The sequence below is a fragment of the Entelurus aequoreus genome, linkage group LG05, assembly GCF_033978785.1.
Source record: "Entelurus aequoreus isolate RoL-2023_Sb linkage group LG05, RoL_Eaeq_v1.1, whole genome shotgun sequence".
Taxonomy (NCBI): domain Eukaryota; kingdom Metazoa; phylum Chordata; class Actinopteri; order Syngnathiformes; family Syngnathidae; genus Entelurus; species Entelurus aequoreus.
The window spans coordinates 74,696,765-74,711,414 of record NC_084735.1 but is presented as its reverse complement, the minus strand read 5'-3'; the positions used below and the strand labels follow the sequence as shown (position 1 = coordinate 74,711,414).

At 38.4% G+C, this 14,650-nt stretch overlaps 1 protein-coding gene across 1 annotated transcript in view; it reads right to left on the bottom strand.

Annotated features, from left to right (window-relative positions):
* LOC133651027 (polypeptide N-acetylgalactosaminyltransferase 10-like) overlaps positions 1–14,650 on the bottom strand; it is a 57,409-nt gene that overhangs the window by 17,978 nt on the left and 24,781 nt on the right. Inside the window, exon 4 of the mRNA XM_062048896.1 lies at positions 12,019–12,126. Within this exon, the coding sequence (XP_061904880.1) occupies positions 12,019–12,126 (108 nt within the window). The remainder of the gene's footprint in view (positions 1–12,018; positions 12,127–14,650) is intronic.

Below are 14,650 nucleotides of genomic sequence, written 5' to 3'. Positions count from 1 at the left end.
TATCGGCAAAAAGCCAATATCGGACATCCCTACTTTAGATCCCATCTGAAGTAGCTTGAGAGGTGCTGCAGAGAGGAATGGGCGAAACTGCTCAAAGATAGGTGTGCCAAGTTTGTGGCATCATATTCAAAAAGACTTGAGGCTGTAATTGCTGCCAAAGGTGCATCATCAAAGTACTGAGCAAATGCTGTGATTACTTACAGTCGTGGTCAAAAGTTTACATACACTTGTAAAGAACATAATGTCATGGCTGTCTTGAGTTTCCAATAATTTCTACAACTCTTATTTTTTTGTGATAGAGTGATTGGAGCACATACTTGTTGGTCACAAAAAAACATTCATGAAGTTTGGTTCTTTTATGAATTTATTATGGGTCTACTGAAAATGTGACCAAATCTGCTGGGTCAAAAGTATACATACAGCAATGTATGAATACATGTTCCAATGTTAATATTTGGTTACATGTGGTAGCCATCCACAAGCTTCTGGTTGAATTTTTGACCACTCCTCTTGACAAAATTTGTGCAGTTCAGCTAAATTTGTTGGTTTTCTGACATAGACTTGTTTCTTCAGCATTGTCCACACGTTTAAGTCAGGACTTTGGTAAGTCCATTCTAAAACCTTAATCCTAGCCTGATTTAGCCATTCCTTTACCATTTTTGACGTGTGTTTGGTGTCATTGTCCTGTTGGAACACCCAACTGCGCCCAAGACCCAACCTCCGGGCTGATGATTTTAGGTTGTCCTGAATAATTTGGAGGTAATCCTCCTTTTTCATTGTCCCATTTACTCTCTGTAAAGCACCAGTTCCATTGGCAGCAAAACAGGCCCAGAGAATAATACTACCACCACCATGCTTGACGGTAGGAATGGTGATTCTGGGATTAAAGGCCTCACCTTTTCTCCTCCAAACATATTGCTGGGTATTGTGGCCAAACAGCTCAATTTTTATTTCATCTGACATCACATGGACAACGATAACACCTTCTGGAGGAAAGTTCTGTGGTCAAATGAAACAAAAATGTAGCTGTTTGGCCACAATACCCAGACCAGATATTAACATTGCTGTATGTATACTTTTGACCCAGCAGATTTGGTCACATTTTCAGTAGACCCATAATAAATTCATAAAAGAACCAAACTTCATGAATGTTTTTTGTGACCAACAAGTATGTGCTCCATTCACTACATCACAAAAAAATAAAAGTTGTAGAAATTATTGGCAGCCATGACATTATGTTCTTTACAAGACCATGACTGTATATACATGTATTTTTTTTAATTTTAAATTATTTTTTTTTTACCATGAATTGATTAACGTGGACCCCGACTTAAACAAGTTGAAAAACGTATTCAGGTGTGTCAATTGCATGGAATATGTACTGTGCAATCTACTAATAAAAGTTTCAATCAATCAATCCAGTGGTTGTCAATGTTGTGATGTACCCCTTGTGAAATTTTTTTTTTTCATTCATTCAAGTACCCCCTAATCAGAGCAAAGCATTTTTGGTTGAAAAAAAAAAGATAAAGAAGTAAAATACAGAACAATGTCACCAATTTCTGATTTATTAAATTGTATAACAGTGCAAAATATTGCTCATTTGTAGTGGTCTTACTTGAACTATTTGGAAAAAAATGATATAAGAATAACTAAAAACTTGTTGACAAATAAACAAGTGATTAGATTATGAATAAAGATTTCTACACATAGAAGTAATCATCAACCTTCTTTGGGGATTGTAATAGAGATCCATCTGGATTCATGAACTTAATTCTAAATATTTATTTTGTTGAAGTATTATTCTATAAATATATTTATAAAGGATATTTGAATTGTTGCTATTTTTAGAATATTTTCAAAAAATCTCACGTACCCCTTGGCATACCTTCAAGTACCCCCAGGGGTACGCGTACCCCCATTTGAGAACCACTGAATCAATCAATGCAAAAAAATAAAAACATTATGGGGTATTTTCTGCAAAATTTAGAGGACAAAAATGAATGTATTTCATTTCGGAATTAGGCTGTGACATAATACATTTTCCGGAAAAAGTTGTTGCTATCACTTGAAGCAACATTAGAATCGGATTAAATGATTATGAATGAATGTTCTTCCTCGCAACATGGCGAACTAAAGTTGGCCCAATGCAAAAGGACACTAGTCAGGAGAGTGAAAGAAAACAAAACCCCAAAAATTCTAACTAATTTTAGCCAAGTAGATGAGAACACAGGTTGAGTGAGTCAGCCTCACAGGGAAAAATAAATACAAAACATTTGGCTTTGGAAATGACATATGTGGAAAAAAAGCCTCCAGCCATTACCACAAAAAACTATAGCACGCTTCATTGCCTGCAGCTCAACTGGCGGCGGAGTCTCCCCAGTCAGTGCTGCCATCGCTCTTCACTCTGATTACATTCCAAAAGGTGGCAAGGTGGATCTCTTGACCCGCACAAAGGCGGGATTATCTGTCTTTGGGGTCTTGGCTTCTATAGCTACGTGCCGGCTAGAAGAACTTGCCTGCTGCCTTAGCATGATGGACACTACTGCATGTAGGTGTCAACATTTTCAACCCAAGCCCGCTATTTTTCTGGAATTTTTATAGGCTTAAAGGCCTACGGCAGGGGTCGGCAACCCAAAATGTTGAAAGAGCCATATTGGACCAAAAATACAAAAACAAATCTGTCTGGAGCCGCAAAAAATTAAAAGCCATATTACATACAGATAGTGTGTCATGAGATATAAATTGAATTAAGATGACTTAAAGGAAACTAAATGACCTCAAATATAGCTACAAATGAGGCATAATGCTGCAATATGTACATATAGCTAGCCTAAATAGCATGTTAGCATCGATTAGCTTGCAGTCATGCACTGACCAAATATGTCTGACTAGCACTCCACACAAGTCAATAACATCAACAAAACTCACCTTTGTGCCTTCACGCACAACGTTAAAAGTTTGGTGGACAGAATGAGACAGAAAAAGAAGTGGCATAAAACACGTCCTAGAAAGTCGGAGAAAGTTATACTTGTAAAAAAACTACGGTGAGTTCAAGGACCGCCAAAATTAGTAGGACAAAACGGCGCTCGCCAAATACTCGAATCAGTGAAGCATGTTTAATATAAACTGTGATTTATAACAATTAGGGAGGTTTGCGTCATGTTTGTCCTCCTACGGAAACCATATTAAAACAAAAACTTTTTTTTTTTCCTCATCTTTTTCCATTTTTCATACATTTTTAAAAAAGCTCCTGAGAGCCACTAGGGCGGCGCTAAAGAGCCGCATGCGGCTCTAGAGCCGCGGGTTGCCGACTCCTGGCCTACGGAAATGAAAATTTCTTATTTAAACAGGAATAGCAGATCCATTCTATGTGTCATACTTGATCATTTCCCGATATTGCCATATTTTTGCTGAAAGGATTTAGTAGAGAACATCGACGATAAAGTTTTGGTCGCTGATAAAAAAGCCTTGCCTGTACCGGAAGTAGCGTGACGTCACAGGTTGAAGGGCTCCTCACATTTGCACATTGTTTACAATACAGCGAGAGCGATTTGGACCGAGAAAGCGACGATTACCCCATTAATTTGAGCCAGGATAAAAGATTTGTGGATGAGGAACGTGAGAGTGAAGGATTAGAGTGCAGTGCAGGACGTATCTTTTTTTCGCTCTGACCGTAACTTAGGTACAAGCTGGCTCATTGGATTCCACACTCTCTCCTTTTTCTATTGTGGATCACAGATTTGTATTTTAAACCACCTCGGATACTATATCCTCTTGAAAATGAGAGTCGAGAACGCGAAATGGACATTCACAGTGACTTTTATCTCCACGACAATACATCGGCGAAGCACTTTAGCTACGGAGCTAACGTGATAGCATCGTGCTTAACTGCATATAGAAACAGACGAAATAAGCCCCTGACTGGAAGGATAGACAGAAGATCAACAATACTACCAAACTCTGGACCTGTAACCACACGGTTAATGCTGTACCGCCTGGCGAAGCCTAGCAATGCTGTTGCTAACGACGCCATTGAAGCTAACTTAGCTACGGGACCTCGACAGAGCTATGCTAAAAACATTAGCTCTCCACTTACACAAGCTCTCATCTGCTCATCAACACCCGTGCTCACCTGCGTTCCAGAAATCGACGGCGCGACGATGGACAGAGTCGGCAAGAAACATATATTTCCCCAAAGTTACGTACGTGACATGCACATAGCGCCACGCACGTACGGGCAAGCAATCAAATGATTGGAAGCCAAAGCTGTAGTCACGGTTGCGCGTCTGCTATCTAACTCAAAGTCCTCCTGGTTGTGTTGCTGCAGCCAGCCGCTAATACACCGATCCCACCTACAGCTTTCTTCTTTGCAGTCTCCATTGTTAATTGAACAAATTGCAAAAGATTCACCAACACAGATGTCCAGAATACTGTGGAATTTTGCGATGAAAACAGAGCTGTTTGTATTGAGATACAATGTGTCCGAATACTTCCGTTTCAACCATTGACGTCACGCGCAAACGTCATCATACATAGACGTTTTCAACCGGAAGTTTCGCGGGGAAATTTAAAATTGCACTTTATAAGTTAACCCGGCCGTATTGGCATGTGTTGCAATGTTAAGATTTCATTATTGATATATAAACTATCAGACTGCGTGGTCGGTAGTAGTGGGTTTCAGTAGGCCTTTAAAGGGGTTAGGTGCTACTATTTTCCAAAACATTACTCAGTGAAAAAAACAATTCCTGTGCAAAAAGGCTGTCAATGAAGCACAAAAACACTCAACATTATGGTTTTGTACATAATCCTACTAAACTTGTAAGGCTCAATCAGAGTAGGACTTTCACTCTCGTTGTCCCTTGAAAAATAAGATGTGCGCGATTCTCGTGTCATTACGGCTTCTTTGACCAAATTCTGCCTCGTATGAACCGCCGGAGTACCACACAAAGTATATACAACACAAAGTATCACCGGGCCAAACAGGAGTTAAATCCAGCACATGCAACAGCCTGTAACCCCGGATTTCCACTGAATGCAAAATGGCCGCGTAACGGCACCCACACGGCGGCGGACTCTTTCTGTTTTTATTTCATTTTATATTACCGACATGCCATCGACCCTCCGCATTCTAGCGCTAAATACACTATATTGCCAAAAGTATTTGGCCACCCATCCAAATGATCAGAATCAGGTGTCCTAATCACTTGGCCCGGCCACAGGTGTATACAATCAAGCACTTAGGCATGGAGACTGTTTCTACAAACATTTGTGAAAGAATGGTCCGCTTTTAGGAGCTCAGTGATTTCCAGCGTGGAACTGTCGTAGGATGCCACCTGTGCAACAAATCCAGTCGTGAAATTTCCTCACTCCTAAATATTCCATAGTCAACTGTCGGCTTTATTATAAGAACATTGAATTATGGTGTGGGGTTGTTTTTCAGGAGTTGGGCTTGGCCCCTTAGTTCCAATGAAAGGAACTTTGAATGCTCCAGGATACCAAAACATTTTGGACAATTCCATGCACCCAACCTTGTGGGAACCGTTTGGAGCGGTCCCCTTCCTCTTCCAACATGACTGTGCACCAGTGCACAAAGCAAGGTCCATAAAGACATGGATGACAGAGTCTGGTGTGGATGAACTTGACTGGCCTGCACAGAGTCCTGACCTGAACCCGATAGAACACCTTTGGGATGAATTGGAACGGAGACTGAGAGCCAGGCCTTCTCCACCAACATCAGTGTGTGACCTCACCAATGCGCTTTTGGAAGAATGGTGGAAAATTCCTATAAACACACTCCGCAACCTTGTGGACAGCCTTCCCAGAAGAGTTGAAGCTGTAATAGCTGCAAAAGCTGGACCAACATCATATTAAACCCTATGGGTTAGGAATGGGATGGCACTTCAAGTTCATATGTGAGTCAAGGCAGGTGGCCAAAAACTTTTGACAATATAGTGTATATGCAGAGCTTCCAATTTAGCTAAAATTTGCTTGTGTTGGACAGGAAGTCATGCACAAACACAAAATAAATTATCCGGTTTACTTTCAAAATAAAATACTCCGTCTTCAAGGCGGATCGTATTTTACATAATAGGCGGCGATGGACATGAAGTGGACTTGTCAAAGGTTTTCCGACGTAATTTCACCTCGGTGACACAAATGGTGATTTTGAAGGTCCAAAATGAAAGAATAATATACAGGAAGTCCCCGGTTTACGGCATTTCGACTTACAGCAACTCGCCGTTACGAACGGGCTCCATAAACCCTCTTAAATTATACGTAGATACGTACAGCGGTTCGTAAATACGGCGACGGAACCGCTCGGTCGGCGTGCGCGGCGGAATACGGTGTTCAAGACGGATGAACGAGGAAGGAGAAGAGACACTGACTAGTTTTTTTTTGTTTGTTTTATGTACACCTAAAATAGGGAACACAACAACAGATTGCATATCATATATAAACAAAATTACATTTTCAAAATAAGCCTTTGAGGACTTCCCATCTTTTTTAAAATGTTTTTTGGCATCATTATCGTTTTCAACCATATAACTTTCTAAAGTTAAAAAATACTGAATACATGTTTTAAAGAAAGAAATACTAAGTGAATATCTGTTTTTGGCCTTAAAAAGAAACCTTTTACCGAGTTCTACGATTAAATTGACTAAATCATGACCGTCAATGAACTCTCCTAAAATAACAGAAACCACATCAAGCTTCATAAACAAACCAATCTTTAAACACATTTTTTCAACTTCCACCCAAAACGAAGACACAATATGACAATACCAAAACAAATGTAGGGTGGATTCAGGCTCCACTGACTAGTTTAACGTTGAAACTTTTCGCGCAAACTATTAGGGGACAGGGTTTATAGTACTACTGTACGTACATACAGTATTTTGTTTTATTATACAGTTTTGACTGGTAACCGTATCTCCCCCTTCTACAAATGCAAGCAAACCGCAGTAAAAGTAAGTACTGACACTCAGATGTTGTTTATATTATATTTATGTATACTGTTTTTACATGTGTTTTTAGTTATAATCAGATTTACGTACGTACCTGCATAAAATAGGCTTATGTTCCGACTACCATACAAAACGGACTTACGAACGGAACTCGTTCGTAACCCGACGACCTCCTGTGTCAAATACAGCTCGCCATGGATGATGTTACTGTTGTATTGTTGCTTGCTACAAAATAGAAAGTTGTTTATCAAGGCAAAACTGTCGTCGGGGTTGCCGTTAAGCACCTGTTATAAATGGCCGGAGAGAGTTTATTTGCTTCTGCCCTAGAAGAAACTGTTTGTGGTACGTTTTACGACAACTTCTCTTATCACGGGATTACGCGAGATCTCGTAAAAGTCGGTGCTATTTCGCTTTGCAGAACGGCGGTGAGGATTGGATTGCCGGACTGGGAAAGACGGTGCTGTACCGTGGCCGTTTCTCAGCAGCCGTTCTGCATCTAGTGGAAATCCGGAGTAATCTGGATGTGCGAAGGTCTCTGACCCCTCGAAGCCCAGTGCGGTGGATGAAAAGGTCGGAGGAGCTAAACCAGGGGTCGGCAACCCAAAATGTTGAAAAAGCCATATTGGACCAAAAAAAAAACAAAAAAACATCTTCAAAGCCTTCTATAAGTGATATAATGAGGTCAACACATGATATAAGTGTCTATATTAGATATATTAACCTACTATCAAAATGACTATGTGTCGCAGGCTGACACAAATCTTCGTTGACAGAAATGTCGAAATGTAATAAATATTCCTACCCATTTTTACAACATTGGAAAACATTAGTAAAATGCAGGCTTCTCAGAGGATGAGATAACTCCTGGAAATTACTGGCTTCGTATGGTCAAAGGTATAAGATGTGTGTGTCCATTTTAAAGGAAACGGCAGGCTGTCTTCTTTGAATGGATTTATAACAATCTATGGAAGCTGGCTAACGTTTGCTGTGGTCCATAACGGCACACAAACACCTATCAGAAATGCAGCCAATATTACATACAGATAATGTGTCATGAGAAATGCAGACATAAATTAAATACACAGAGGACATAAGAAATTAAATCAGTTCAAATATACCTACAAATGAGGCATAACGATGCAATACAATAAAGCTAGCCTAAATAGCATGTTAGCATCAATTAGCTTGCAGTCACGCACTGACCAAATATGGTTAATAAGCACTCCACACAAGTCAATAATATCAACAAAGTTTACCTTTGTGCATTCACACAGCATAAAAAGTTTGGTGGACAAAATGAGACAAAGAAGGAGTGGCATAAAACACGTCTTCCTCTGGCACCGTTGAAGAAAGTTATACATGTAAACAAACTACGGTGAGTTCAAGGACCGCCAAAATGAGTAGGACAAACGGCGCTCGCCAAATACTCTCATCAGAGTCTAAAATAAACAGTGGGATTTCTAACAATTAGGGGAGGTTTGTGTCATGTCGTCCTTCTACAGAAACCCTATTAAAACAAAAAATAGATTTTTTTCCCCATCTTTTTCTATTTTCATACATTTATGAAAAAGCTCCAGGGAGCCACTAGGGCGGCAGGTTGCAGACCCCCGAGCGAAGCTAAGGTAAGAAAGTTTGATGTGAAAGCATAAGAAGACAATAAACATATAATATGTGACACACTGTTCATATTTAGCACGATGACAATGTGTGCGGGTTTTGCAGTTTTCTCTAACCCACTCGGCCACGCCAGTTTAACGTGAATGAAAACCGCATGAAGAAAACACTCCTGGTCGTGCACTAAAGAATATAAAGCCTCAACATGTTATCGTCATTGTGGGAAAAGTAAAGAAATGATTAAGAAACTATAATTTACAATTCCGGTAGTAATTGCGTGTGAATGCCGTCGATATGCGTATGGTGAACTGAAATGTTTGAGTGGAGTGTGTGGATGTTGGAACGGTTTGAATCGGAAATGTGGACTGTGACGAGGTTTTGTATATTGCTTATTCATTTTCAATGGGGAAATGTTCCTGGTAATTACTGGTGATCAGAGAAATTTTGGAACCCAGAAACACTTTGGCTTGAATGTCCAAATGAGTGGAGTGTGTGGATGGTGGGACGGTTCAAATCGAGTGAGAAATGTGGGATTTGGGCAAGTTTGAAAATCAGTTCATACATTTTTAATGGGAAAAAAATTCCCGTAAAATTTGGAAGTCTGGGTAATCTGAGATTATTGAGATTTTTTTTTTTCCTGGCCGAGCCGCACGTTTTGATACTTAAAAGGGAACTGCATTTGTTTGGAATATAGCCAATTATTCAGAATCCAAATGAGAGAAAAGAAGACCTTTTTTTTTTTTTGCAGTCTCACATGTACCTCTCAATCACTTTAAAAATGCATGCAAAAACCCCCCAAAATACTTCATTTACGTCCCGTAACTTGTATTATTGTAAGAGTCAACACAAAGGAACTATTTTCTATCGTATTAAAAGCCAGCTAAGGCAAGAGATAAGATAGCTTCTATGTCAGCAGCCCAATCGCGTTTATGAGTTTGTAATACACAACACTGCGATAACACACCAATCTGTACTGACTGGAAAAACATAAACAATCATATTACAGTATCTGTAAAGTATTAGCCCACATTTCATGTTTTGTTTGTACACAACTAGCTCAACAGCGTATATATTGTAGTTGATGCTCCAACGTTTCACCCTCTCCGTGTAAGCTTCTCAAAGCAGCGGTTCATCCTCTGTATATTCAGCTTCAAAAAGATAAGTTTGTGAATCCTAATTTGTCCAAAAATAGTCGTCTTCGTTGTCTGTTACCAAGTTTGCCGTGATTAGCCGTTTATGCCGTTTCCGGAAGTAGGAACAGACATGAATTGATTAATGTGGACCCCGACTTAAATAAGTTGAAAAACTTATTCGGGTGTTACCCTTTAGTGGTCAATTGTACGGAATATGTACTGTACGGTGCAATCTACTAATAAAAGTCTCAATCAATCAAACATTTATTGCCGCAAGTCGGAAGTGCCTTGCTATGGAAACGGAAACAAATGCGCGGAGGAAATCAGTTCCGGAAATGTTTAAAATGGCCAAAATAAGGTAAATATTGTACATATTACATATTGTTATGAACGTGTCTGTTACTACATTATGTATATACTTGCAGTGTGTATATAAAACTTTGTTTTAGAGGGCTTTGAAGGTTACATCTGCGAAGCGTTTTTTTAGCATCTTTAAAAAAAAAAAAAAAAAATAAAATAAATCATTTGTTTTTGTCTCTCATAATGATTGTGAACGAAAAAAAGTGCAGTTCCCCTTTAAATGGTTCTGACTGTGGGCTGTGAAAGCCGCCAAACTTTGACAGAATAAGAAGGGGAATAATAAATAGATTAGCTTGCGGTGTAGAATCTTATATGTGTGATTGCATTGGCATTCACACATGTACAGCTCTGGGAAATAAACAGCTTCACTTATTTAATTTAAAGTAATGCAAATTAAAAATCTAATCATCCCTAACCTTTAAGCAACATTAATTGACTTTGGACTTAAAATCATTGTTTAATTTGCAGGACTTTCTGCCCTCACATTTGTGCCATTAAAAGGTTGACGACACCAAAGGCAAAGTGGCCTTGCACCTACAATGATGAAATTCCAGGCCTCGGCCAACACATTGTATTTGTAAAATGTTATAACACAACGAGGAACAACCTATCAATACACTTGTCAAACATAACAGACACTTGAGACAGGAGTGGCAATGTGCCAATGATGCAACACACTTGACAAACATGGCAGAAACCTTTGCCAAAAATATTGCATTTTCAGTCAAAAAAGGTTTCCTATAAAAAAGGTTTAATGAGCTAGCGTCATTAAACCTAATGACGCTAGCTCATTAGGTTTAATGAGCTAGCGTCCTTTTGTTTTCATATCTAAGAGAAAAAAACACCAGGTTTTCGAGTAAAATATTTTTTCGATCATAATTCCAACAAAATTTCCTGGTTTCGGATTGGCTGTTTTTTTATTTTTATTTTTTATTTTTACTCGTGACTTCTGCTACACTTTTACCGTCACAAATCTGCGCAAGCAAGTAAAAAAAAATAAAATAATTTTTTTTTATTTTTTACATAAATAAATACAATCATGTGTGCTTACGGACTGTATCCCTGCAGACTGTATTGACCTATATTGATATATAATGTATATATTGTGTTTTTAATGTTGATTTCATTAAAAAAAAAAAAAAAAAAAAAAATAATAATAATAATAATAATAATAATTTCTTGTGCGGCCCGGTACCAATCGGTGGTTGGGGACCACTGTGCTAGACTATAGGGCTGGGGCCAAAACATACCTATTTCTCAGCTGTGGCGGTTCTCAGTTGTAATACACTGTTCCACCACTTGTGGCAGTAAAGACAATCTAAAAAACCCCAGAAAAAGTCTGGAGATAAAATAATAAGGAAGTTTCTTAGGTGCAAAAATTATAACTACAGTTTTATGATTTTTTTTTTTATATTGTTAAACTGTAAGTAGGTTAAATATAATTATTAATTACAATTAAAATTGAAGTGTAAGATGACTAATTTAGTGATACTATTTGAGTGGGTCCTGGCACCCTCTGTAGTGGAAATGTTGGGCCCCAAGGTAAAAAAAAAAAAAAAAAAAAAAAAAAATTTGTTAAGAATCCATGGTGAAAAAGGGTTAAATTTGACTGAATTTCATTTTCACAAATAGATGAAAGTTTGTTATAATGCAACATAGATTGAGATTCGGATTTGAAAATTGTTTTGCTACAATAATACTTCCATACTATACACTTGACAAACGACACGTACGTGCGACTAAAAAGAAAAAGCACATTTTCCATGTAGCATTATGTTTAGTACAAACATTGTTGAGTTCCTGCAACATTTTGTAACGTGAATAGTTGTGAAAGCAAGATTCAGCTAACTTCTCAAAGCGGACTGCCATTGAAAACAAGTAAACAAGACACGTACAAGGTTAGGTTTGGCGTGGGAAGCTTTTCAGCAAAAAATTCTAAGACTCACCCTAGCCAGACTGACTCCTCCAGGCACTTTGTAAGGAACATATTTCCTGTAGATGTGACCCACCCTGGAGCATGGGATGTCCTCCATCCGACCGCCACACATCCACACCTGCACAAAGAAACATGGTGTTAAAATATATTACAGTACATTACTATATTACACAAATGAATATACGTCTTACCTTTCCTTTTATACATTTATAATAATTTGACTTAATAATAATGTAAATATTTTTTAAATTATATTTATAATAATTTATATATTTTATGAATTAAAGATATATTTGATATATATATATATATATATATATATATATATATATATATATATATATATATATATATATATATATATATATATATATATATATATATACTGTATATAGATGTATATATATATATATACACACACATACATAGATATATATATAGTATATATACTTATGTTTGTATATATATGTGTTTATATATATATATATATATATATATATATATATATATATATATATATATATATATATATATATATATATATATATATATATATATATATATATACATATATATGTATATTTTATAAAACATATATATAAACTAATTTGGAAACAAGTATAATCGTTTTATGTAACACTTTATAATAAATACCCACCACAAAGCATTTGTAAGTACTGAATTTATTAATACTCATTCGTATACATTTTAGAAACACAGTTATCTATGTTTAAAATAACTAATAATACAGAAAATGTCATTTTAATACGTGTTACATACTTAATACTTATTAATTATATTCTGTATATATTATAATTGCGTATATACACACTGAACAAACATATAAACGCAACACTTTTGTTTTTGCTCCCATTTTTCTTGAGTTGAACTCAAAGACCTAAATCTTTTACTGTATACACAAAATACCTATTCTTCTCAAATTAGTTAGTGGGGACTTCTTCTTTGCCAAGATAAGCCATCCCACTCCGTTATGATTATTGCACAGGTGTGCCTTAGGCTGCCCACAATTAAAAGGTCACTGTGAAATGTGAAGTTTTATCACACAGCACAATGCCACAGATGTCACAGATTTTGAGGCAGCGTGCAGTTGGCATGGTGACTGCAGGAATGTCCACCAGAGCTGTTTTAACCACACCAGCCCAGGACCTCCATATCCAGCAGGTGCACCTCCATGATCGTCTGAGACCAGCCACCCGGACAGCTGCTGCAACAATTGGTTTGCATAACCGAATAATTTCTGCACAAACTGTGAAAAATTGTCTCAGGGGAGCGCCTATGCATGCGTGTCGTCCTCGCCGGGGTCTTGACCTGACTGCAGTTTGTCGTCGTAACTGACATGAGTGGGCAAGTGCTCACATTTGATGGTGTCTGGCACGTTAGAGAGGTGTTCTCTTCATGGATGAATCCCGGTTTTCACAGTTCAGGGCAGATAGCAGACAGCATGTGTGGCGTCGTATGGGAGAGTGGTTTGCTGACGTCAACGTTGTGAATCGAGTGGCCCATGGTGGGGGTGTGGGGTTATGGTATGGGCAGGCGAACAACAACAACGAACACTAGTGCATTTTATCGATGACATTTTGAATGCACAGAGATATCATGACCAGATCCTTAGGGCCATTGTTGTGCCATTCACCCGAGAACATCACCTCATGTTGCATCATGACAATGCACGGCCCCATGTTGCAAGGATCTGTACACATCTGAAAACATCCCAGTTCTTGCATGACCAGCATACTCACCAGACATGTCACCCATTGAGCATGTTTGGGATGCTGTGGATTGGCGTATACGACAACGTGTTCCAGTTCCTGCCAATAACCAGAAACTTGGCACAGCCACTGAAGAGGAGTGGACCAACATTCCACAGGCCACAATCAACAACCTGATCAACTCTATGGGAAGGAGATGTGTTGCCCCAGACCCCAAATAAAGCAAAGCTGCACATTTCAGAGTGGCCTTTTATTGTGGGCAGCCTAAGGCACACCTGTGCAATAATCATGCTGTTTAATCAGCATCTTGGCAAAGAAGAAACGCTCACTAACACAGATTTAGACAGATTTGAGATCATTATTCATGCGTTCGTTACGTCTCGTCTCGATTACTGTAACGTATTATTTTCGGGTCTCCCTATGTCTAGCATTAAAAGATTACAGTTGGTACAAAATGCGGCTGCAAGGCTTTTGACAAAAACAAGAAAGTTTGATCATATTACGCCTATACTGGCTCACCTGCACTGGCTTCCTGTGCACTTAAGATGCGACTTTAAGGTTTTACTACTTACGTATAAAATACTACACGGTTTAGCTCCAGCCTATCTCGCCGATTGTATTGTACCATATGTCCCGACAAGAAATCTGCGTTCAAAGAACTCCGGCTTATTAGTGATTCCCAGAGCCAAAAAAAAGTCTGCGGGCTATAGAGCGTTTTCTATTCGGGCTCCAGTACTCTGGAATGCCCTCCCGGTAACAGTTAGAGATGTTACCTCAGTAGAAGCATTTAAGTCCCATCTTAAAACTCATTTGTATAATCTAGCCTTTAAAGAGACCCCCCTTTTTTAGACCAGTTGATCTGCCGTTTCTTTTCTTCTCTCCTCTTCTCCCCTGTCCCTTGCGAGGGGGAGT